This window comes from Taurulus bubalis (genome assembly GCF_910589615.1).
Source record: "Taurulus bubalis genome assembly, chromosome: 10".
Taxonomy (NCBI): Eukaryota; Metazoa; Chordata; class Actinopteri; order Perciformes; family Cottidae; genus Taurulus; species Taurulus bubalis.
In genome coordinates, this window is record NC_136598.1 from 10,236,458 (window position 1) to 10,260,235 (window position 23,778).

Sequence of the window (23,778 nt, forward strand, 5' to 3'; positions counted from 1 at the left end):
TACAGATAGAGATCCAAAGCAATTGTGGCTGTGTTCAAATGTTCTCCAGGACAGAGATGTACATGACATGGCTCCAATCATGTTGTAAAACAACAGTCAAAATGAGTAATGCCCGAGTGGCTCAGATATATATATATATATATATATATATATATATATATATATATATATATATATATATATATATATATATATATATATATATATATATATATGCTGTGTCCAGGCTGTTGTTTAATTAGAGACTGTGTGCGTGTGTGCCTTGTTTGACCTTGTCAGATGGCCTGGTGGACTGCATGGATCCAGACTGCTGTCTGCAGGCAACCTGTCACACCACCTCTCTGTGCGTTGGCTCCCCGGACCCCCTGGACATCATCCAGGAGACACAGATGTCCTCTGCACAGAGCAACCTGCAGACTTTCTATGACCGGGTGTACTTCCTGGTGGGCAGAGACAGCACCCACATCATCCCCGGAGCCAACCCCTTCGATGGAAAGTAAGTGACTTCGATGGAAAGTAAGCGCATTACTCTCAGCAGACACCACGCAGTGCAGCTTTCTGTGACCAGGCTAAAGTTGTTCTTCTCCTGGGAATCAAAATTAAATTGAATTTTTAGCATCGTCATTTATTTCTCATGCATCAATCTCTTGTGAGCTCATACTCATTCAGTTGAGTCAGTTAAATTAGTCATTGTTGGATTTAAAGCTGCTATGCAAAACTTTTGTCTCCCCCCTCTGGCAAAGTGAGTCATTACACAAACACTGTTGACGTTGCATGCAGGTGAGTTTCTCCTCGCCATCGATCGTTTTCGTTTTTTACTTTAATCCCTCCTCTTTTTTTATCTGGAGCATCCACTCCAGGAACTTTTCTTGGACGCTTCTTAGGATCTTCCACCATAACTGCTGCCATATTACATAGTCTTTCCGGACCCCCTTAGTTCTGGCCGGTAGACATAAAATACACCAAACACCACAAATCTGGTAAACCACGAAATACAGAGTGATTTCCCTTCCGGCGATAGGTGTATTCCTCATTGTTTGGCAATGACTTGAATGTGACAGACATTTGTCTCTATGTAAAACTCCCAACTCTGTTTCACATTTTAATTCAGCTACTCCGCTAATTTATATTGTAATAAACAGTGATCTAGTCTGAACTTGCAAACATCACTTTTCTTTATATTTATCGTATTGATGTTTCAGGTGCAAGCCCAAATCAATCAGTAGCTTTCATTATTAATGTAGGCCAGTACAGTCACAATGCTGTGGTTGTTGCACCAATGTCGTGGTCGTTTATTTTTTATTTTTACCCAAACCAAAATATCTGTGCGAAGCAGGGCTCTAGGTGCTGTATAGGCTGCGGAGAAATGGGCAGGGACCGACTGTGTGCATAACTAGAAGGAGGATGAACAGATGATGATGGACAAACAGAATGTGGCAAAAAGCAGGGAGCATTCCAATGCATGGAAGGCATCTCATATTCATGTATTGTGATTACTTTTACTGTAATCCATCTGAGGCCCACTCCCAAAGGCAGAGCCCACGACACCCCAGTCGTGGAATCTGAGGCGCTTTCATATCAGGCAGGATGGCTGTCAAAGTCCCATAAGATTCCCCTGCCTCTCTTTTCCTTTGTCTCTGTATCTTTTCATCTTTAATCGCTTGTGAGGCTGTGTCACCTTATTTGCATCCCACTTGCTTATGGATCTCTCTCATCCTGGTGTATTATACTCCTGTGAAACAAACAGCCAACAGTCAAAACAAAATAAATTGAGAATAAAATATGTTGAGAATATTTTCAAATGTTGTCCCCGGTGATAAAATATTCTAAAATGGTGTCAAAAACAACAGACGAATCAAAAAAACTTCATAGAGTGGAGTTGTTATTTGAGGCTTTTTTTTACTTCTTTTCAAAGTGGTGGCAGAGGGTTGTAGTTTCAGACATTACTATTTTTAGTCCAGCAGAGCTGTTGCTTTGGTGTTGAAGGAAAAAAATCAATTTCAAAAGTGTCTTTGCTCAAGCAGGATCATTTCCATTAGTATAATTTGCAACACGACACGTCCTAGCATTGGGTGTTATTTTGGAATAATGTGATGTTTGCCACTAATGCAGTGCATCTTATCTCATTGTTTGGAGTAAAACATGTATTTTATCTCTACACTGTCAGTATTCAGCATGTGAATCTTTAATTTCTTAAGGCCTTGACACAGAGGTTTTGTGTGATTAATTCACACATCAATATTTATTATATTTATTTGACTGTTATTTTTTCATGAGTCCTTGTGATTTTACGCTGTGGAAAAGCGACTTAATTTTTTCCGGTAAGAGGTGGATGTATCTGTAATAAAGGCATCAGCCAATCACATTCTGCGGGACTGGTTGAATTGCGCCTATATTTGTTATGATTATAAAACACCAACATGGATGCTCCGTAGTCCGAATTACTCCTTTCGACCTCGACAAACACAGCATATATTAGATCCACTCCTTCTGTTCTTACCTTTCACAATAAAAGCCAAAGACATTTCCAACGTTTTCATTAACAACACCAACCGTTATCAAACCTGCCTGTTTTTCAACCAATTGAGCAAGTGTCATGGCGAATACTTGAGAAAAGCCCTTGTGTCACACTTTGTGACATTATTCCTATTTGACGTTTTCTATGGCCTTTGGAGAACCACTCAACATTTTGCAGTTCTCCACTGGACAGAGGAAGAGGCGCAGAGGGTTGAGTAATACTCCTGTCTCTCTCTCTCAGCAGAAGATGCAGCCCATAAATAAGTAAAATCAAGAATCCAGAGATGAGCTGCAAGATTGGAGGCCTCGGCTCACCTAAAAATATCAGTGATAATCTATTATTCATGCCTGGTATTCATTCCCCACCCACTGATAGATATGAGCGGTTGTGACAGGGGGCTCGGGGCCTCTGATGAGCCTTACAGGCACAGTCTCAGCATCACCCTGAAACGCCTGCTTTGGTCACCTGATCATCTCTTCATTGATCCATTAACCGCTTCCTCATGCTAGTAGACATGTCAGAGTGCTATTTCTGATGTTTCCCACCACGAAAAAGCTGCAAAGGTGCCACTGAATAAAGCATCTGCCACTGCGTAAAAGGGTCTCAACTCTCCACCATGACACACAATACAAGAGAGTGGATACTGACTCGAATAGTAAACAAGGTCTTTGACCATGGAACAATTTGGGCAAAGATTGATAGCTGGTTTATAATAGCAAGGCAGAAGCCATTTGTTTCTTTTACTGGCTTGCGTTTTATTCATTTTATTTATTTATAACTCTTTTATTAGCATTAGGCCTTTAGTGTCAGAAAATCTCTTGTTTGTTTTCTCCCCCATGTGCTCTATCTCTTTTAGCAGCATTATATATTTGGAGAACAAAACATTTATATTGAGGTCTCTTCAGTATGCAGGGTAATACATAGGCAGGGAAAGAGAGGGCTTATATTTGCATCAGGGTTTACCCTATAATCAAGTGATTTGCATAGGTAGTTATGTTTTTGTTGCCATTTATTAGCTGTGCCGGAGTGCATTTATTTCTTTTGTCTGAAATACCACTGCGTCGTGGTTCCTCACAATTACACAATGACAAAAGGGGGTGATTTTCCAATTCTGTGACAACTTTATACCGCGTGATTGCTGTGTGTCTTTGACACTTATTATATTTGACTATTTTTTCCTCACCAAAGGTTGTTCAGTTTGCTTAAAAGTATTTTGTTTTACACAGTTACACACCCACCTGAGCTGAAACCGGCAATTTGTGGTAAATTGATAGAACAGAATTATTAGCTGAAAGTATCACTAGTGTCATCCCAAAAAAAAACAGCAAATTCGATGCACACACTCAATCAGAAGAGCCAGATAACAGGAATGTTTTCCTGTGAGACATCGGTCGGCGAATCAGTTCAGGACAGCTTGTTTGAACGGTGGAAGCTCCTCGTGTCAAAAAGGTAGTCAGGTAGTTTCAGCGTCAAGCGTCAACATAACTTCCACGACATCAATGGCAAGAGCTGACGAGACTAAGTGTTGTTATCCATAATACTTCCACTTAAAAAAAAAAGAAAAAACACATAAACTACAGATGATTTCTTGCTGCGTTCATTTTTCACAACATGTCCTTGTGTCGCCCTCTGCGGATGATGTATGACTAACTGGAGGTTGAAGATATTGCGAAGGTCCCTTTTGACTTTGTGAATCCTTTTGGACGAGGGAAATCTCGCACGGAGGGGAAGTTTCTGCAGCAAATGCTTCACGCTTCCTTTGCTGCTCTTTCCCTTCTATTTGATGTCAATATTTAAATCATTTGTCTTGACAGCGAAGAATCATCTCCCCATGTGGCTCACAGAGGCAGGCAGGAGATAGTTCCACTTTCCCAGCTTTGTCTGAAGGAAATGTGGATGATTGCCTCTTCAAACAAGACTCTAAAATAAACTGTTGGCATGAATGATTAATTGAGACGGCTCGGCCCGCGCTGCGCTAACTTTAGTAGTAATTGTATGTAAATAGAATTACAGATAAATCTTTGGGTACGAGCCCAAGGACTCAGAACAGTATCTCCTTGCTTGTTTACAGTGCAGTAGTGGGCAGCCAAGGTCTTCTGAAGGAGACCTGGCCTAATTAACATAGAACTGGGTTTCTGGGGACCAGGAATGTGTGGGGTGAATGATCTTGCCTCTGGTAAGGACATGTTGAGGGCAGCTACTAACACACTAGTGTTAATTGTTTCCAGTACGTGGCAGTGTTTAAGACCCAAATGTATTAAAAATAGCCATGGTCTAATGAAGAAGTGGCAGTAAGGCATTTGTTAGGGGACCAATTTTTTTGCGAACGACCACAGAAACAATGGCTGACCATGAGCTGGCCCTTTCTAATGACATGGGCAAGAACTCGACGGAGGGGGGAGACGCGAAACAGCAAGGTCTCAACTCATCAGTTCAGTAAGATTAGGAGGTGAAGTTGGATGACTTCCCACTATTGATCGGTGGGGACTGATGATCAGATCTAATTTATGCAGCTTCTGGAGACCTGATGTCAGTCTGGAAATCTGTCAAGGTCTTGATAACCAGCCAAGCAAGTCTTGCAATCTGCAGTCCTATTATTTTCCTCTCTTGCATTCTGTAATGGAAAAGATAAATCCTCATTTTTTATTTTTTATTAATTAGAGCAAAAGCAAAGTAAAGCTTCCTTATCTTATTATTCTGAAAAGCCCTTAGAGACATCGTAGGAGGCAATAGGTTGTTCTTTCTGTTTTGGCTGTTTTTTTATTGTGGACAGTATTTATTTCTAAAAACATAAATTCTTACAGTATGTTTTTTTTTTACAACTTGTGTTCTTGGTGAATATTGAAAAAGTTGTACATCATTGTAACTGCTTTGTCCTTTTCCTCTCCCATGCAGCCATGCTTGTGTCATTCGTGGACAAGTAGTGACCTCGGATGGAACACCGCTGGTTGGCGTCAACATCAGTTTCATTAACAACCCGTCCTATGGTTACACAATCACCCGGCAGGATGGAAGGTAAGAGCCCTCGTCCCTATTGACACACACGCACCAAATCAAGGGGTGCAACGCAAATGCCACCAACCGCTGCCTAAATATTCTGTACAGAGATGTGACAACGATATTTATATTATTTTCAAATAACATTGTTAAGTTGGGCTGAATATGGAGGGGGAGGAAAAAAATAAAAACACAGTTGCCACAGCAAACTGTGCCGCCATTGATCTGCTTTGTGCTTTCATTTGGTCCAATTTTGGAGTTCTCGGCTCAATTCCCAGAGAAATCAAACAAAGCCCTTCTGGTACACTCATAAGTTATGCTTCAGTAGCAGCAGGGAGGGGAAAGAATAAAATATGCCAATTCAAAGCAGCTCGCTGGGGCCATGAAACATGGTGCAGATGGACATTATTTATTTGACAATGGAAGATTTACAGAATTAAGTGAGACATTTAAGTTTTGTCTCACTCAATCAGACTTGCAATTCATTTGCTTTGCATCTGTCTCTGCTCTTGTTGTAGCTACATTTTTTGTCATTTTTTGTCATGGGTGACACAATAAATATAACTTTAATTAGTTGTGTGGTTGTTTTAAATCTATGTCGAGATAGGAATGCAAACAAATGTTCTTGACCGCTATCTTCCTTCGACAAATCCACATATTTTCTGTTTCTGCAAGAGAGAAGGAAACCTTATCAGTAAGCTCATTGTGCAGCTTCTTGATGTATCATTATCATGAAACAAGTGGAAAAAGACTGAGCGACTCTATGCCAGCTGCTTTGGCACCAGTAGAGTTACTAGTTCCATGTGTTTCTTTCTTGGCGTGAAAGACAAACTTCAGGTAACATTGTCTGTAGAATGTTGTGTTGTTCTCTCTACATGTTTTTATTTATATCAGATTGCACACTCTCGCAGCCTCCAATCCCTCGGTATCTCTCATAGTAGTCAGTGCTCGTAAGGTCTAGTGGCAAACCAAGCCTCTCTATCACAGCACAGCATGAATTGGTGTTTGCTCTCCAAGCCCCACTTCCTCCTGACACTTTTATCAGTCACCGCACTCTAAAGGCCCACTTCTTTGCCGCAGGTTTGATCTGGATCATTCTTGCCTCTCCTCATTTCTTCCGTCTTCTTGTCACTCCTCTTTTTCCCAGTTTTACAAAAATCTCCCATCTCCACCTCATCATCCTCACCTTCCTCGCTCATTTCATCTGCTCCAACCCCCCTCGCGCTACTAGGCCTCTAATCCCTCCCCACCCTTAAGCCTTTCCTCTCTGGGCAACACTCTTTCACTTATGTCCTGTACTTTCCTTGAGCCCAGGTCTCATGTCCTTTCCACTGCACTGGTTCTCCTCATCGCTATCCTTTTTCCCATTTATGCGTGTCCCATTTTTCTTATGCATCACTCCATTTTTCCTTTGCAATGCTCTGTACTCCTTCCTCCCTCCCAGCATATGTGTAAACACTACTCCATCTCCCGGGTTCCCCTGTAAACATGTCCAGTCTCCTGCAACTCCCCTGCAATCACTGTAAACTGGTTCAGTGCAGCGTGAAATCAGAAATGCACCTGTTCAGCCATTTAGAAATGAGAAAGCTGTCTCAACTCATTTTTATGATGTGTTCTTTATTGTCCAAGGGCTTAGGTTTTAAATTACCTTTTCCACTATCTTGAAAAGTTTTTCTGGCCTAAACAAAAGCGGTTAGTTTAGTTTCTTTCCAGCTGTGTAGCCATTTTCTGACTGACTGAGCATTGAGACGCTCCCGTTCCCTTTTATGCTTTTCTCCAATAATGAGCAGAATGCTGACGGGGACTCCAGCTAATTACATTATTACGTGCTTGAGATGACCTCTATAGGAGCACGATATAGATATGGGAAATCCAGTGTGCACTTTACAACTTGTATACCACTTGTATTGGAAAAAGATCCATCCGAATGTCCTAAAATGAAAATGTATAATTTTCACATCTCACACCTACTTGTAATATATATAATAAGCATTATAATTACTGTTATTTTTTTTCAATGTTTTTGGTGGTTTTTTTCTTCTGTAAACACACGTCAGCCTTGTCAAAGGGGACACCAATGTGGTATTATGTTTATATACAGTATATAATTAACATGAATATAGAGTACTTTCTCTCACTTCAGACGTACATAAAGGGACCTCACTTACCACCTAAGCATCTACATTATACAGTTATTATTCACTCTTATTAAACTTATTCACGTATTCACTTATCTATCACTTATCAGTCCACTCAAGTAGATATCGTCCATTTCATTATAAGTATACATTATTACATATCATTTGTTTGAGAGTTAACCCTGCCAAGTTCTTTGGCAGGGTTAACTCTTTGAGGCTGATGCATTCCCTGAGGCCACAAGCAACCAAGGCTGCTGTAGGTAGTTTAATATGTTTTGTCACATGGCTTAAGGCTGTTGTCATGATTGATAACAGCCGGCGAAGCCCTCCATCGATTGGCTGCGCCGCCCATGGGTATCTGTCCAGAAGTGTTTAAAGAGCTCGTAGCCTTAGCCCTGCCAGGCGCCCTGCAGACTGTACGGCGGCTGACGGATCGCGGCACCACAAGGGTACGGCTATCAGCCCCCATCGGCTCTGCAGCCTCCGCACTACTGGACAAGCTCACACCTAGCCAAGGGCAAAAGACCAAGGGCGGAACAAACTTGTGTTTATCTCCACTGCCAATCAAATGTTTAGCCTTTAAGGGGAGTTAAACTGAGCAGATTATTCACAGTGGCTTAAACCAAGAGGGAGGTTCCTTCATATAGAGGCCACTATTTGGACCTGTAATTTGAATAAAGATGCTTCCCCTTGGGCCTGTTGGTGAGCGGGTACTAAGTAGCTCTTAGAGAGAAGTGACAAGAGCTGCAGAAACCCAGTGCAGGTGCAGGCACGCTGCTGTCACCATGCACCAGTCAGACTTGATTAAATCGCCAGAGTGCAGCCTGTTTACTGAGACCTGCTCAGGTCAGACCAGAGGCATGGGCCCTTAAATGCAACAGCAGATGGGATTGCATTGCAGGGCTTTTAGTTTGACGTTCGAGTGGACAGCCTTCATCTTAGGGATCGATAGAGAAGTGGCGGATGCCTCCATCCTGCAGCACATATTCTCTCTCTCTCTCTCTCTCTCTACTCACACACACGCACACATATAAATAAATGTGCAGGAGCAGTGCATCACAAAAGCTATGGGTGAAACAGTCATGCCTGAATTTACAGCATGCATCTACTGTTTTTCATCCATCAAATAAAATCTACAGATTATGACAGTAATTAAGATATGTGCTTTGAATATTGTGATTAATCGTTCTTTTGTATTTTCAGCCTGTGTGTGCCTGAAAGATAATGCTAAATAGTGAAACGGCATTCTTTCTTCGCAGCCTTCATTTTATAAAAATTGGAATGTATTACTGTTTGATCTGTTATAACAACACTTAATTAGAAAATAGTCATTATATTCACAGTAAATTGTTCCATGGTTTAATCCTCAACACACAACAGATTACATGCATTGCTAATGGGGATTTTCACAGTATTTTATTTGAAAACTACAGTCAACATTGATCCCCTCTGACATTGTGCGCCTCTGTGTTCCAGTTTTGACTTGGTGACCAACGGGGGCATAGCCATAGCCCTGCACTTTGAGCGCGCCCCGTTCATCACCCAGGAGCACACTCTCTGGTTGCCATGGGGGCGGTTCTTCGTCATGGATACCATCGTGATGCGGCACGAGGAGAACGATATCCCCAGCTGCGACCTCAGCAGCTTCGCCCGGCCCGGGCCCGTGGTGTCACCGGCTCCGCTCACCGCCTTCGCCGGCTCCTGCTCTGAAAGGCGCACCGTCGTACCCGAAATCCAGGTGACCACTCCCCGCCCCTCGTCACCGCCCCGCAGCTTGTGATCTACATTGGTCTCTCCTCCAAAATGAATCATGCCCCACATCTGGAGGCGGCCCTGAAGACTATTCATCAAGCACAAATGTAATAGTAACTCTGGCCCGTGGCAGTGCTGTAATTTTATCTCTCTGGTGTAATTGGTCCGGGGAACTCTGGCGATTTACAGCGTGCATTGTACTGCCTCGCCTCAGAGCGATGATGATTACCTTGCACACAGAAAACAGCCCGGACATTTTTAATTTCTCCTGGGTTGTGGGCTCCTCGATTGCTTTTGCAGTATATTTCATGTCTGCATATATTGTGCTATCCGTCTACACATGTATGTGTCTTGTTTCGCATGAGCTTGTGTGTGCAGGTGAATTTGTGGCCACTGTACGTCCAGCAGGCATCTCTGTGCCCTTCTCTAATTACTTTGTCTCCGACTTTGCTTCGTTAGATTTATGGCATGTGAGTGAATTTAGCATGCAGACCTCTCTATTTATAGCAGCCTTGTCTTTGCTGTTCCTTGAGCTGTGAGAGTGTCACACTGGTACATCGTCCAATTTACACTTGTCCTTATAAAAGGGAATTCTAAACATTCAACCACTCTGGAACATTTGTCAAGAAACGCACCAGAAGTGACATGTCCTCCAACTGACTTCCACTTTGGGTAGCCGTCTTAATTGTTACTGTACATTTTGTACTGTGGAGACAGACGACGAGAGGTCACTTAATTAGAGCAGAGAGGAGTTGGTCACCCAAACTAGTGCTGTCGACCCTTGATCCTAAATATGAATACTGTATAATATAATTGAGTGCTGACCTACTGTTGTATCATCAAGAGGTTACAGGTCTGACCTCAGTGGAAAATCCCCAAAGCCACAGCGTTGTCTCCTGCTAAACCAACTTTTATTACTCTCTGTATTATCGGACGGTGCCAGCTCTGAGCCCAAGGGCACTCGTGTGATGCCATTGTCATATGGATTGCAGGGAAGACTATTGTCCTAATGAAGGACTTGCTAATATTAATTCAATTATGAAAATACTCCCTGAAGTACATAATGAAGAAATCCGTCATTAGATTCCCTGTAACGCATGGACATAATTGTCCTCTAATTGATGTCTTTAATCTTTCCGTGGTTCAATATATTTGGTTCGGGGCGACTATGAAAAATATGTAACAAATGGCACAGTTGCCACTGACCGAAGGAATGACAAATTGATAATCTGTGTGAAATAATGGACATGCAGAGGCATGTTATTAATCCTACCGTAAACACTGAGGAACATAGAATTCTAAGCACTTCAGAATTTGCAATTCCTATCTTAGGGATTTATCTTAGTCTGTCTGCCATTTATATGCTTTATTTTTTTGTCCATAGTCTCTGCAGGAGGAAGTGCCCATACCTGGGACAGATATGAAGCTCGGCTATTTAAGCAGCAGGACTCCAGGTTACAAGTCAATACTGAGGGTGACCCTCACCCACTCCACAATACCTTTCAACTTGATGAAGGTTCACCTCATGGTGGCTGTGGAAGGCCGGCTGTTCAGAAAGTGGTTTCCTGCAGCCCCAAACCTCTTGTATGACTTTGTGTGGGACAAGGCTGATGTCTACAGCCAGAAGGTCTACGGCTTGTCTGAAGCATTTGGTAGGTGATCAAGTGATTATTGCATATAATGTGAAAATGTTTCATCTTGAACACGTGTTTCACTAATACTAGTTTCATCTTTCCCTAGTATCTGTTGGTTTTGAGTACGAGTCCTGTCCGGACCTCATTCTATGGGAGAAGAGGACAGCTGTTCTTCAGGGCCACGAAACCACCGCCTCCAAACTGGGAGGATGGACTATCGACAAGCACCATGCTTTAAATATCCAGAGCGGTGAGTCAACTACTAATCCCTTTCGAAATGCCTATTCTCAGACACTCGGCATTAAACCACCTACTCAATAAATGATTTCATGCTGAAAGAAATCTTGATTTGAACTATTTATTCAAGTGTTGAGTTTTCAAAACACAGGTAAATACATGTGTGGCAGTGCAGTTTTCAAAAAAATTGTGTCAGCGATTAAGAAGAAAATAGCATAATGCAGATATGTACATTAATATCAGGGATTGTTTTATTTACATTGGAAACAAGCATCCTATTTAACTAGCGGTTTCGGTTTTGTTTTATATAATTAAATCTCATTAGGACTCAATAACATACCTCATCATTTGATAAGATGAAAAATGTTTGGGGTGTCAGTCTTCAGTTTGACGCTCCTTATCGCATTTTACACATCACATTCTGCTCGTGCCCAAGACTGCAGATAAGTACCACCATGTCCACCGAGTGCCTCAGATGATGCTTTTAGTGTAGCAATGAATTGTCCTGCCCGTCTGTGGCATTTTGAGGCTTTTTCAGTTCAGCAGTCATGTATCCTCAGATAGATCTGACTTTTTTATTACTTCTGTCCATTTTTAGGTGAAGGGGGGGGTCAATTTTCCCATTGCCAGTAAATTACTCCTGAGAGGCAGAAGTAGGAATGAAGAGAGAAAGTTAGGGCAACACCTGTCACTGGCCAGGCTTTACAGTTTGTTTGTGTCTGGAAGGGCTCATCAGAGGAGATGAGGCATACTTTTATGAAAAGTGCTCAGGAAGGTGGCACTTTGATCTGTCACACTAAACTTTCTAAGTCTAAATGTGCTGTCCGGGGGAGGGAGAGAGCTAACCCCCCACCCCACCCATGCAACCACCCCAGTTGGCACATCCACGTCCTGTTCATGCCCAGCATTTTAGAATCATCCCTTATTTAATTGCTGTCAGGCTGCTGCTCCCAGCAGCAGCAGCCCCTATTATTAAATCAAGTCCCAGGAAGGAGATGCTCAGCTGATCCTTTCTGATGCACCAAATGTTGTGACACTCAAAGAACTCAGGTCGCCACGTAAACCAACCATCAGGAGCAGAAAACCTCCTGCAGACACACAGATGCTGGATTTCAAATATGATTACATTGATTGGGCAGCAGCAACATCTTTACATTAACATATCTGAACATTTTCCAAGAGTTGATTGGCAATACTAATGGAAACATAGTTTGTGTGTGTGTGTGTGTGTGTGTGTGTGTGTGGGTTGTATGCCTGAATGCCTGCACATGGACTGTACTCATATGGCTCTACTTTTATTCATGCACAAAGCCGGTGGAAGCAGGGAGGCAGGCGTGCTGCCAGTATTAATCGGGGCAAGTCAATTTTTTTTGTGATTGTATGCCTGTGTGGTAATTTTCTAGCTCCAAGAGATTCCAATTGTGCCAAGGGCTTTTTGCTCCCCGTTTTGGCGTGAAATTGTGCCTGTGTTTCCATCCGCTAAGACCACCTCTTATTGCAAACATGGGCACACAGAGCAATTTCCATGGCTTCAGTTGGTAGAGGTGCACACACAAACCTATTCAAAACCGCATCAGATTCTTGTCTGTGTGTTGACTTTCACTCTCTTTTAAAGTGTTTATCTAATATGTATTTTAATCTGCAATAGACGACCAGGAGACAGAGACTTTCAGCATGGTGGCACTAGAATAGCCTCAGCTTAGCAAGTTCTCACCAGTGACGTGTTAGCAGTCGCCCATTTACAAACAAACAGAGCAACTTGAGCATCCCGTTTTAATATTTTGGCTCCCCATTTGTTAACTGCACTGCCCATTATCACACACACACATCAAGCAGCATGGGTGTCTTAATTAATTAAATCTTCTGGCGAGGAATTTGTAAACCTATTTATATAACCCCCTATGCATCTCTACGCACCAGACTGGAATGCTGGCTCTACAGATTCAAAGTATATGCAGATTTTCTGCAAGTGTAGATGGCAGCCGGATTTGTCTTAAAGCTCCTTCACAGTAATGTAGAAACATTTTTTAACGTAGTAAAACTCCTGTAATCAAATTAAATGTATGTTGTGTGGACATTATTAATTGGGAAGGGTTTCCTTATGAAAGTGGAAAAGGACAGGGTGTTGTATGCTGCACAGATTGTAAAGCCCCCTGAGGCAAATTTGTGATTTATGATATTGGGCATCATAAATAAAATTGACTTGACTTCATTTTATGTGAATTGCATGATCAATTTGCAGAAGTGGAATAGATATATGCATGCCTAAATATGACCTAGATGCAGACTGCTAACCTTTGTTATCACTGTGGTGGAAAAAATACAGTCACCAGTTACTTAGTTTTTACTTTCAGATTTGTGTAGGTGTATTGTAACTGCCTGAATTTAATCTTCTTGTAAAATAGGTTTGTTGACAGGATTTCAAGTGCCTCGTAAAATGTAAATCTAACTTCATCTGCCTTTGGCAACAAATCTTGGGTGCTAAATATTCATTGTATAATAAAGCCTCTTGAAGACATTTTTTTCTTGGGAGAAACTGGCCCGGATGCACTTCCTGGCATTTTAGGAAACGCTGCTGCTTTCAAAGAACAGAGATGCTGATTGCTGCCTATTGTTGAAGCCCACCTCCGGTTATCAAAATTGCACAAATTAGAAAGAACCAGTTGGTCACATCCCTTTCCACTTGCTCCACTAGTCTGCACCTGCATTTTTGCTCGCATTCAATTTTAGGGAAAGAGAGCCCAGTCAACTCTGCTCAAACCAGACATGTTGCAGGTGTTTTTACTTATTTTTCTCTTCCTGCACCCTCATCAGGTATTCTTCACATGGGCAACGGGGAGAACGTCTTCATCTCCCAGCAGCCTCCTGTAATCGGTAGCGTGATGGGAAATGGGCGCAGGCGCAGCATCTCCTGCCCCAGCTGTAATGGCCTCGCTGACGGAAACAAGCTGCTGGCCCCCGTGGCTCTGGCGTGCGGCTCAGATGGAAGTCTGTATGTGGGCGACTTCAACTATGTGAGGAGGATTTTCACCACGGGGAACGTCACCAGCGTCCTGGAGCTCAGGTAACTGAAGAGCAGCCCACTAACGTTCACTCAGGACCATGAGCTCAGATGGGCTTGCACACAGGTCGTAAACCACTGAGGTCGATTGAGATGGACAGAAACGCCCTCAGGCCCAGGATTGATGGTCCTGCCTGTCTCATCCACCTGTAACAGCTGCAGCTTGGCCCTGATAGGGGCTGAAGAGGATGTAATGGGGTCTTAACAGAAGACGTTCCAGGAAAAGATTAATTTCTCAATTATCATCAGCAAAGACGGAGGATTTGAGTAGATTATAATTAATTTGTCATGATTCTCTCTTAAATATATCTGTCCACTTTTGTTCTATCTTCTAACAACTAACATTTCCTCTCCTTTCTCTTCCTCTCTCATTTTCTGCTGCACTTGGCAAACAGAAATAAAGACTTCAGGCATAGGTAAGCCATACAGTATTTGCTGAAATTAATATAGAGAAAGGGCACAGTCCACATACTTGATGTCAAAGTGCCCGTTTGAGCCCATTTCAGATGTGCACTTTTGATCAGCGAGAAGATCATATCTTTAAATTATGACTGACTGTGATTTTCATCTTCATAAAGCTGTAGATTTAGTAGCTTATGAGCTCTTTATGAGCTTACTGAATCTCTGGATTCAGTGGCTTGCTCACGGCAGTGTTTTTGCATTTGTGTGTGTGATTGCAAAGAGAGAACGGAGCCTATTGTTGGCTCAGTAGAGACTGCCCTTTGCCTCAGGATTGATAATGAGGGTCAAATAACATTGACCAATATAGATATATAAGTATTGAGTCATCTAGTATTATGGTTTTGAATGTGTCCCTATAAATAAAATGGTTGTGGAATTGCTATCTGTCAAGTAGTCAAGGAATGAAGTCAACATTTCAGAGTGGGATATAGAACTTACATTTCATTGCCAGTGTATTCGGCATACCTTGCTACATCCACACGGTAGGAAAGAAGTTTCATTATGATCTTATCATTGGTTTAAGATACAAAGACCTCATTTAAATTGGCAGATGGCGGTGAGGGGAAATCTCTGCGTGTTGTCTTTAGATACCAGGTCTCGGGCAAAGGGCTATTGATTGACTTTCTATCAAAGGGTCTTGACTACAGCTGGGGAACATGTAGTCAAACTGAGGATGAAAAGCGAAGGGATGCAGGTCACTGGCCTCTATTTTCAAGAACGGCCACATTAATGTTAGGGTCAGGGCTTAAAGGGCTACCAAAACCCTCAGATGCTCTGTATTGCTTTTTCCGTCTCTCCACATCTACCTTTTTGTCAGTCTCACATGTCTTTGTGCACTAACAGGACGTCAATACACTCACATACACTAGCTTAAAACCTTCCCATACAGACTGTTTGCTAGAGCAAATCTAAAGAAATGTCAAAGCTCCGTCCCCTCGCTCTCAGTACCCCCAAGACATTTGCATATTAAGAAGGAGATTTATAGAGAAAAAACACAGCATGTGTCCATACAAAATGGATGGCTGCCTCCTGTTCATGTGTGAGCTAGCGATAGGACTGGGAGGTGGGTGATCTCACTGCAATGTTCATTGACCCCCTACTAAGGATGTCCCCGTCCACTCCAACTGCGCTCCCTCCGTTGCCGCGCCAGCATGCAGCAAAATCCAATTATCTTCTACAAACTAGATGTTGTCAGTGAATATAGATGGGGTATGTGGACATGGCTCAAGGTCAGGGAATAAAGCCTCATAGTTTCAAACACTATGGGGGGGACCAACACTGTTCTACATGCAACTGGGAGCTGATAAGGTATCAGCTGATTGCACATGGCAGATAGAATGCAAAGTAGAATCCAGTTATTGAGGCTTGATACTGACCTACTCTAAGACAGTAGTGTTTTTTTTATTTATGTCCTAAACCAGCCAGTTGTACCTGAAATGTACTGTAGACCAACATATCAGTCAACTTGGTCAGTGGGCTGATTGTGACATGTGTGCCTGAGGTTTGCTGCAGTGTACTGTCATCTCTGATTCATTGAAGGTCAATTGTCATATAAAGTTACGTACCGGAGTTGACAATCCCACAGACCCACTGGTCTTTCTTTCTTGTTGTATGATACAAATATAAGATCCGGCCCTGTCACGCCGGCCATAAGCCCTTAAAGAACCCTCAAGGTTAGAGTTGAAATTCCAACTTAATCCACTTTGAATGACACCCTGCTGACAGGTTTCTGGGTAACGCTTATCAAGTCTGGCAGAACTGTGCTGTATCCTGCCCTGATAACGCTGGTCATCACTAAGGTGGCGCTAAACGCTTCACTGCTGAACAGGTTACTGATTCATTGTTTTGTCTGACCAACAGTCAACAATGACAGAGAAATACTGCAAATTATCACATGGGCAAAGCTGGAACCAGCATTTATTTAATTTTTTGCTTGATAAAGATTTAAATGATTTATATGTATAATAGATTAGCCAAATTTCTAGCAATACATTTTCTTATAATCAACTAATAGAAGTATGTGGACATCATCTGTAGAGAAAGGACCACTTCTCCCAGTACAATTGATGCTTTGTACTGTATTTATGGGAGCACAGAAGTCTGACAAATTTGTCATTCAAATCTGCCACTTTCTAAATAAGATCCCTCTTGCATATCCTGCCTTGTATTATGGCTGGATGCAGTTTAAAATATTACAATACCAACTTCCTACCCATTATAAGAATGAAAGCATTCAGTTCTGTAAAATGTCCCCACCACCGTATTTATTTGTCTTTTTAACTAACCACACCACAGACTGTGGGTTGTAGCTGCTGGCCCAATATTACGTTGCATTAAACCATACAAATAATAATACTTTTGTAGATCTGGGTACAAAGAGGATGATATGCAATTTTAATACTACTTGGTACTGGGTTATTCCGGTTGATACCTTTAAGGTCTTGTGTTCCAGTACCCAGCACTATTGGGATTAGGTGTTTTAGTTACAATCTGTCATGGTTTTATTTTTCAGCAGAAGATCATGTCTTTGTTATATGCAGGGGCAGATTCCTGATGGAACTAGTCCTCCCTGCCACTTCATTTGCACTACTATGGATTTGACAGTCGTCTTTGTTTTCTGTGTTTTCTGACACCTATATTCTGACTGGAGTGTGCCAATAGATTGCATGCGTCGCGCCGCAGCAGGATTGGTTATATTTGGCTCTTTTGTCTATCTGTCAGGTTGGGCAACCTCCTGTGGATATGAAGGATTGCTTTGCTGACTTGGTTGGAAGTTTAATAGGATATTGTTTTGTTCTATGCTGTGCCTGATGGACGCATATGTGTGTTATTGCTTCAGCTATGCATTTCGGATACTCTAAATAAGTCCCAAGGGAAACAGAAAAACACACTTGTTTGAACCTTTATAAGCAACAATCAGACTACTAATGTACAGGCAGATAATATGTCAAAGATTTCTTGGAACAGGGATGAGGGGGTACTTAGGATTTCTGTCAAAGGATCCAATGACTGAGCAGACCCTCGTTTCTCTTTGTCTTCCTAACTCTACATCCCCTCCATCATTGCTGTTTCAATACGCTAAAGGAAACATGACACTTATATCTATCCAATCCATATACAGTATTTACACATATGACCACTGTATACTACTGTATATATCACATTTATAAAGATGAGTTAAGTTTCCACTCTCTTTTGACACCAAGGATTTCTAACTAAGCTGACTGTATTGCAGATGAGTTATAAGCTCCACCATTATGTCATGTTTAATCTCATTCTATTTTGTCATCTTTAATCTTATTCCATTATTCTTTTTCCGTGTCCATGGTTTAAACTGTAATTGTGTCCCATTGACTCTCTAAATGGCTTTGAATCCATTTTAATTGTATTAAACAATGTTTCTTATTTGAAAGCGCTGTAGCCCTTCCAGCTTTATTGACTTAGGCTTCTTCCTCCCCTTTTTTCCCTTCTCTCAGCAACAGCCCCACTCATAAGTACTACCTGGCAACCAGTCCGGTGAACGGTGCCGTGTACCTTTCGGACACCAGCAGCAGGAAGGTTTTCAAGGTGAAATCCATGAATGTGGTGAAAGATGTCGCCAAGAATCTTGAGCTGATAGCGGGCACCGGCGACCAGTGTCTCCCATACGATGACGCTCGCTGCGGGGATGGAGGAAAGGCCGTTGAGGCCACTCTGACCAACCCCAGAGGTATTGTATGGACGTTGTTATGATCAATATAGGGTGCCGTACCAAGTCAGGGTTTTCTTTTCTTTTCAAGCTTGCTAGTTAAAGACCGCAGTCCCGGAGGCGAGATCAATACTCTTCAGTTTTCATGCATTAAATTATCTTATCTAACCTCCATTACTAACTATGCATATATATATATATATACATATATATATACATATATATATATATGTATATATATATATATATATATATATATGTATATGTATATATATAGCATAATTTTTTCATAGCATGCTTTTCCTTTTATTTTGGGGTCTTCTTTGTCTTGTTGTTTCCATATATGGATGATGCATTAGTCACTAGATCACATGCTTGTTGTCCTCCACCGGGATGACATTGTGATTCATGTGCTCTGAAATAACACTCAAGTCCCATAATACAAAATTGCAGCATGCAGGCTACAGTATATTCCAGGTTTGCATTGAAAACAGAACATTTTGCCATAACTGCCGTTGACTAGATGTGCATAGCTGCTTGAATATTGTTTGACCGACCCTGAAGTGATAGACAAATACAGAGCTGTGTCTGGCTACGGTTAGTATTCTCCACCTCATTGTTGTTTGAGGCAGAGAGAGCATGAGAGAAAGAGACTACATTGATGACATTTTTTGTTGTAATTGAATCAATACATACAGCATTCATCTATTTGATGTGTCTATTGTTCTCCATTATTGATTTTTTGAAAAATCTATCCTCGCATTAGCTTTCATTGCCGTGATTAGTCTTTAATTTTTATTGCAGTGAATAGAGCTTGATTGTCATTTAGTGGTGCTCTGTCCGCACATTAAGTCGCAGATAAACAAAATAACTGATGCATATTTCCCTCTCCTGTCCATTGGGTGACTTTTTATTTGCAGGCATTACAGTGGATAAGTACGGTGTAATCTTCTTTGTGGATGGCACCATGATTCGCAGAATTGATCAGAATGGTATCATCTCTACTCTTCTGGGCATCAATGACCTGACCTCTGCCCGACCTCTCAGCTGCGATGCAGTGATGGACATCTCTCAGGTACCACCTCTCTGACCTGGGTCGGCCAGCATGTGTTGTCCTGTCATTCAGCCGACAACAGTCTCCTTGACTGACCCTTGTCTTTAGGATGCTGACATCCCCATGTGAGCTTTTGTGTTTGTCGCTGGAAGCTCCTCGCCTGGATCTAGCGGCCCTCGGCTTAGTTTTGATCCACATTTGTTTATCGGCTGCATGACGCCAGTTTTTAGATCCGCATGACTTGCAAAGGATAGGTAGAGGAAGACAGTTAGAGCCCACAGGCACTCTGTTGGGATTCCACTGCCAGTTTTCAGGTAGAATTATGGTTTCCTTTGTTCACTTAAGCTCATGTCAGTAAAGTTTCTGTACCTCTGATTTGTCATGAATGAAGGCTGATGACTGAAATAGTTCAATTCAGGTCAGAACAAGAGGAAGTGTGTAACGCAACAAGGCCGCAAAAAACATAAAAACACGATGTGACAACATGTGAAACTATACGTGGATTACACACACAATTTCGACTCTTTTTTTTCAGAGGTAGCAATAAGAATAAGGACCAGATCAAGTGCAAGGCTTTACCAAGGCAAGGCGTTAACCAATAGGCAAGTTGTGGGATAGTTGTAGTATGTGTTTATTGCACGTAAAATATTTTTTTGCAAAACCTGCATCTTTAACCAGAGAAGATGTGGAATTTATTAAACTGAGGAGGGTCTGTATTTGCTTAGATTAATTCCATTGGTCCTGAAGATTATGAATTCAGTAAAGCAGCTCAAACACATCTGTGCCAGCTTGGTGAATTACAAAATCTTTAATAAGCAAATACAAATGAATGAAAATTAGCTGTTAATTGGACTCCGTCCAGGCTGGGGGAACACACAGAAATTATAATAAACAAAGCACCCCGGTACAAAGCCATGCTGAAACCAGAGGTGGCAATGTAGTCCCCATAGCTCCCATGTCCCCCAAATGCAAAGGGCTGTTGACCTATAGCTGCAGGGGATGAGGAGGATGACCTTTGACCAAGCTGGCTCTCGATTCATGCACACATGTTCTATGATGCACGCAAACACATGTACACACACACACACACACACACACACACACACACACACACACATATGCACACATACGAACCAGACTGCTACCTCAGACAGAACATTCCCCGGGCAAGGACACTGCACTGAGGTCACATCACCCTCTAGCTCAGTCACTTCCCTTTGGAGGTGACGAGACAAACTTTTTGCATACTTCAGCACCCTTCGCATGGCTGTTTTTTCCCCCTGACATTATAATTTTCAACCCAGGTAGTTTGGGGATGCCATAACACACATTTCTATTCCAAAAACAACACACTTATGTTTGTGTTGTCTACAGTATCTTTAATCGCTATAGTTTTACTTCCATGAGAAGAACATTCCTGGGCTTTAATGATAAGATTTGATTGATGTCCAAACTCTGCTCCACGTGCATGCACCAGCTCGTTTCTTGCCCAGTCCTGTATGTTATCGAGTACGACGACAAGCAAACAGGTCCTGAGGGGGCCACAGATGCCAGCAGAGAGAAGCTTTCTGTGTGTCTGTAAAATGATGTATTCAGTGGAGGGAGCAAAGCCTCCAGCTGCCCATTTCCAGCCCTGGGGGAGCTCCATCCGCCTCATGACCTGTGCTTGCTGCTTGCTCCCTTACCCCCTCCCCATACACACAAATACAAGGCACCTATAGATGCTCGCCATCCGTGCTCCACAGCAGCGAGGACACAGGCAGACTGACTGCAGCTCTACAACGATGACAAATCGCACCAGCACTGCCAGAGACACTCAGACAGTAAAAAGCATCCATTAAAAATTCATCCAGGGCACATAGCTTCCCACTTCAAACACTCCCCAATCCCTCACTTAGGGCCAGAGTTTCTCTGGAGAAACCTCATCACAGTGGTCATTACTTTTGCTGTATCTCACCTGTTCTAGGCAAAAAATAATGTCAAATGTTTCTCTCTCTCTCTCTCTCTCTCTCTCTCTCTCTCTCTCTCTCTCTCTCTGTCTCTCGTTCCTGATGAGGTAATTGTTATCTTGCCGCGCCATCTGTGTAGCGAGCACACTGCAGCAAAACTCACTCTTAATTTAATGTGCAGCTCTGCACACTTTATTTCTTCTAACTTTTCATTATCATGCAAAAGGTCAAGAGTTTGACCTCTTCGAGAATCTTTTAATTTGTTTACACCAAGGCCGTAGGTCGTCGCTGTTTCAGATTTTTTTTCCTCCATTTTATCTTTCTCTTGAAAATCTTCTCCGTACCCCCTGCCAAGTTCAAACTTAAATAGAAGGAAACCATGTCTTAAAACAAGATCACTTGAACATATTTCAAGGGTGTTAGCGGCTTCAGAAAGCTTTATCAAGGCTCTGACTGTGACATTCAATTCAAATCTGAGAGGGACTTCAAATAATGACATATTACTCTACTTCAGACAGACATCATGTTGGCAGAGTGAAGAGATTGCTAATGGAAAATGGCATTACAGTTCTAATACAAGTTCAAATCCATTTAAAAATAGTTGTGTTGGTGCAAATCCTTGGCTTGTTTCCTCGGGGGATAAGCGCGTTTTTTATAATTTTTTTGCTGTTGGCGGTCGTGTCATACAGGCCCTACTGACATCTGCCCCACCGTATAAAGGAAAGGGTATGATCGGGTTACAGCATATGGGACAGCAGCACGGGAAAAATACCCTCATCAGTCAGAGTGGCGTGAAAACCTGCTTACAGGCAGCTCCCCCGAGCCACTCCACACACTGGCTCATGAAATATTTAACCACTATTGTTGACAAGAAATAGGTTTTAAGAAATTGAAAATCTCCCTTTCATTCCCCAAGTAAATGTATTTTCTGCCCACTGAAAGACATGTTTCCACCACCAGTCCTCCTCTGTTTGTTGTATGTGACCCAAGATATGTCCTGTTATATAAACCTCCTCTGTTTTGTGGGGTATGACGGGAGGTTTATGGGATGTGAGCTGTGTGCGATGCTCAAATCAGTTTTTCCATCAAAGGTGGACAAATACTCTGCTTGTCGAGGTGGCAGGGAATCATCTTTAAACAATCCCTTGTCAGGTTTAGATTAATTGTTTTGTCAGCGTTGCCCTATGAATTAGAAAATTGCCAAAAGCAGGTAAATAAAGGGCATTATTTGGAGAGAGCTGCTTCTCTGTGCTCTATTAAATGTCATATGTTGGGTTTCAGGAGCCATGTGTTTTGTGCTGGGCAATGCAAAACAGCATGTCAAAGGAAGTTGAATATAATGTGTCAGCCTTGACTTATTTTCCCACATTTTTTCAGTCGAAACCATTTATCTGAGGCATTTTAACCTTCATTTTTTATTTTAAAGTTTGGGATGAATTTATTGTTCAACCACCAACAGTAGATTGATGCCCTCTTCATGGCCAAAAAGCTTCTCCATTGTCCTTTTTCTTTAATGGTGATACAGACGCACACAATGACGTGTTGCATTGGTCCCTTTATTTTAGCTTTCTACTCACTTGCCTTACCCGAAGTGCACAACTTAGAGCCCCCCCGCCTCCCCATAACATCTAATTAAGGAGCATGATATGTTGTCCGAGGTAACAATGTATGTAATGTAATGTATGTAATGGCAAAGTACACATGAACATCACCGAGTCAAATTCCTTGTATGTGCAACATACTTGGCCAATAAATGATTCTAATTCTGACTTGATGCTCAGAGATTTCTCCCTTATCAATTTTTCTGATAAAGGTTTCTGCAATTTGCATCACAGGGTCATTATGACAAATTATGTAACCACAGTAACGGTTGCATCAATTCATTCACCTTCCCATTTTCCAATTGTAGGGGAAAGAATCCAAAACAATGCTTTGGCACACCCCCATCTAATAGGTGCCCTAGAATCTGGACCTTTCTTTGTATTTTGGTCCAGGTTGTAATCAGTTTCCTTTGATGGTGCTCCAAGGCTTCTATTGAAATATGGCACTTCATATTATGTTCCCAAGAGATCCCCCCGGGATCATAAGTGAGAGAGAGACCGGTAAATTGGATCAATCTAGTCATTCCAATTTGTTAAAGGCCTGATATATTGTTAGCAGAACAATAATTTATAATTTAGGAGGCCAGAGGCAGGCTAGGCTTTCATTTAGTTAGCGTGCTCCAGTTTCTTTTCCAAGGACTCATGCAATCTCTTGTCATTACAAAATGAATAACCCAAAGCAAGGAA

General features: G+C 42.0%; 1 protein-coding gene across 2 annotated transcripts in view; it reads left to right on the forward strand.

Annotated features, from left to right (window-relative positions):
* tenm4 (teneurin transmembrane protein 4) overlaps positions 1-23,778 on the forward strand; it is a gene marked incomplete at both ends in the record, with an annotated part of 114,690 nt that overhangs the window by 64,845 nt on the left and 26,067 nt on the right. The window contains 9 exons of one of the 2 annotated variants that reach the window (XM_079225076.1): positions 280-496; positions 5,414-5,533; positions 9,130-9,391; positions 10,790-11,057; positions 11,146-11,289; positions 14,091-14,340; positions 14,733-14,753; positions 18,276-18,508; positions 19,408-19,562. In XM_079225076.1, coding sequence (XP_079081202.1) covers positions 280-496; positions 5,414-5,533; positions 9,130-9,391; positions 10,790-11,057; positions 11,146-11,289; positions 14,091-14,340; positions 14,733-14,753; positions 18,276-18,508; positions 19,408-19,562 — 1,670 coding nt within the window. The remainder of the gene's footprint in view (positions 1-279; positions 497-5,413; positions 5,534-9,129; positions 9,392-10,789; positions 11,058-11,145; positions 11,290-14,090; positions 14,341-14,732; positions 14,754-18,275; positions 18,509-19,407; positions 19,563-23,778) is intronic. The other variant, XM_079225075.1, reaches the window with a different exon arrangement.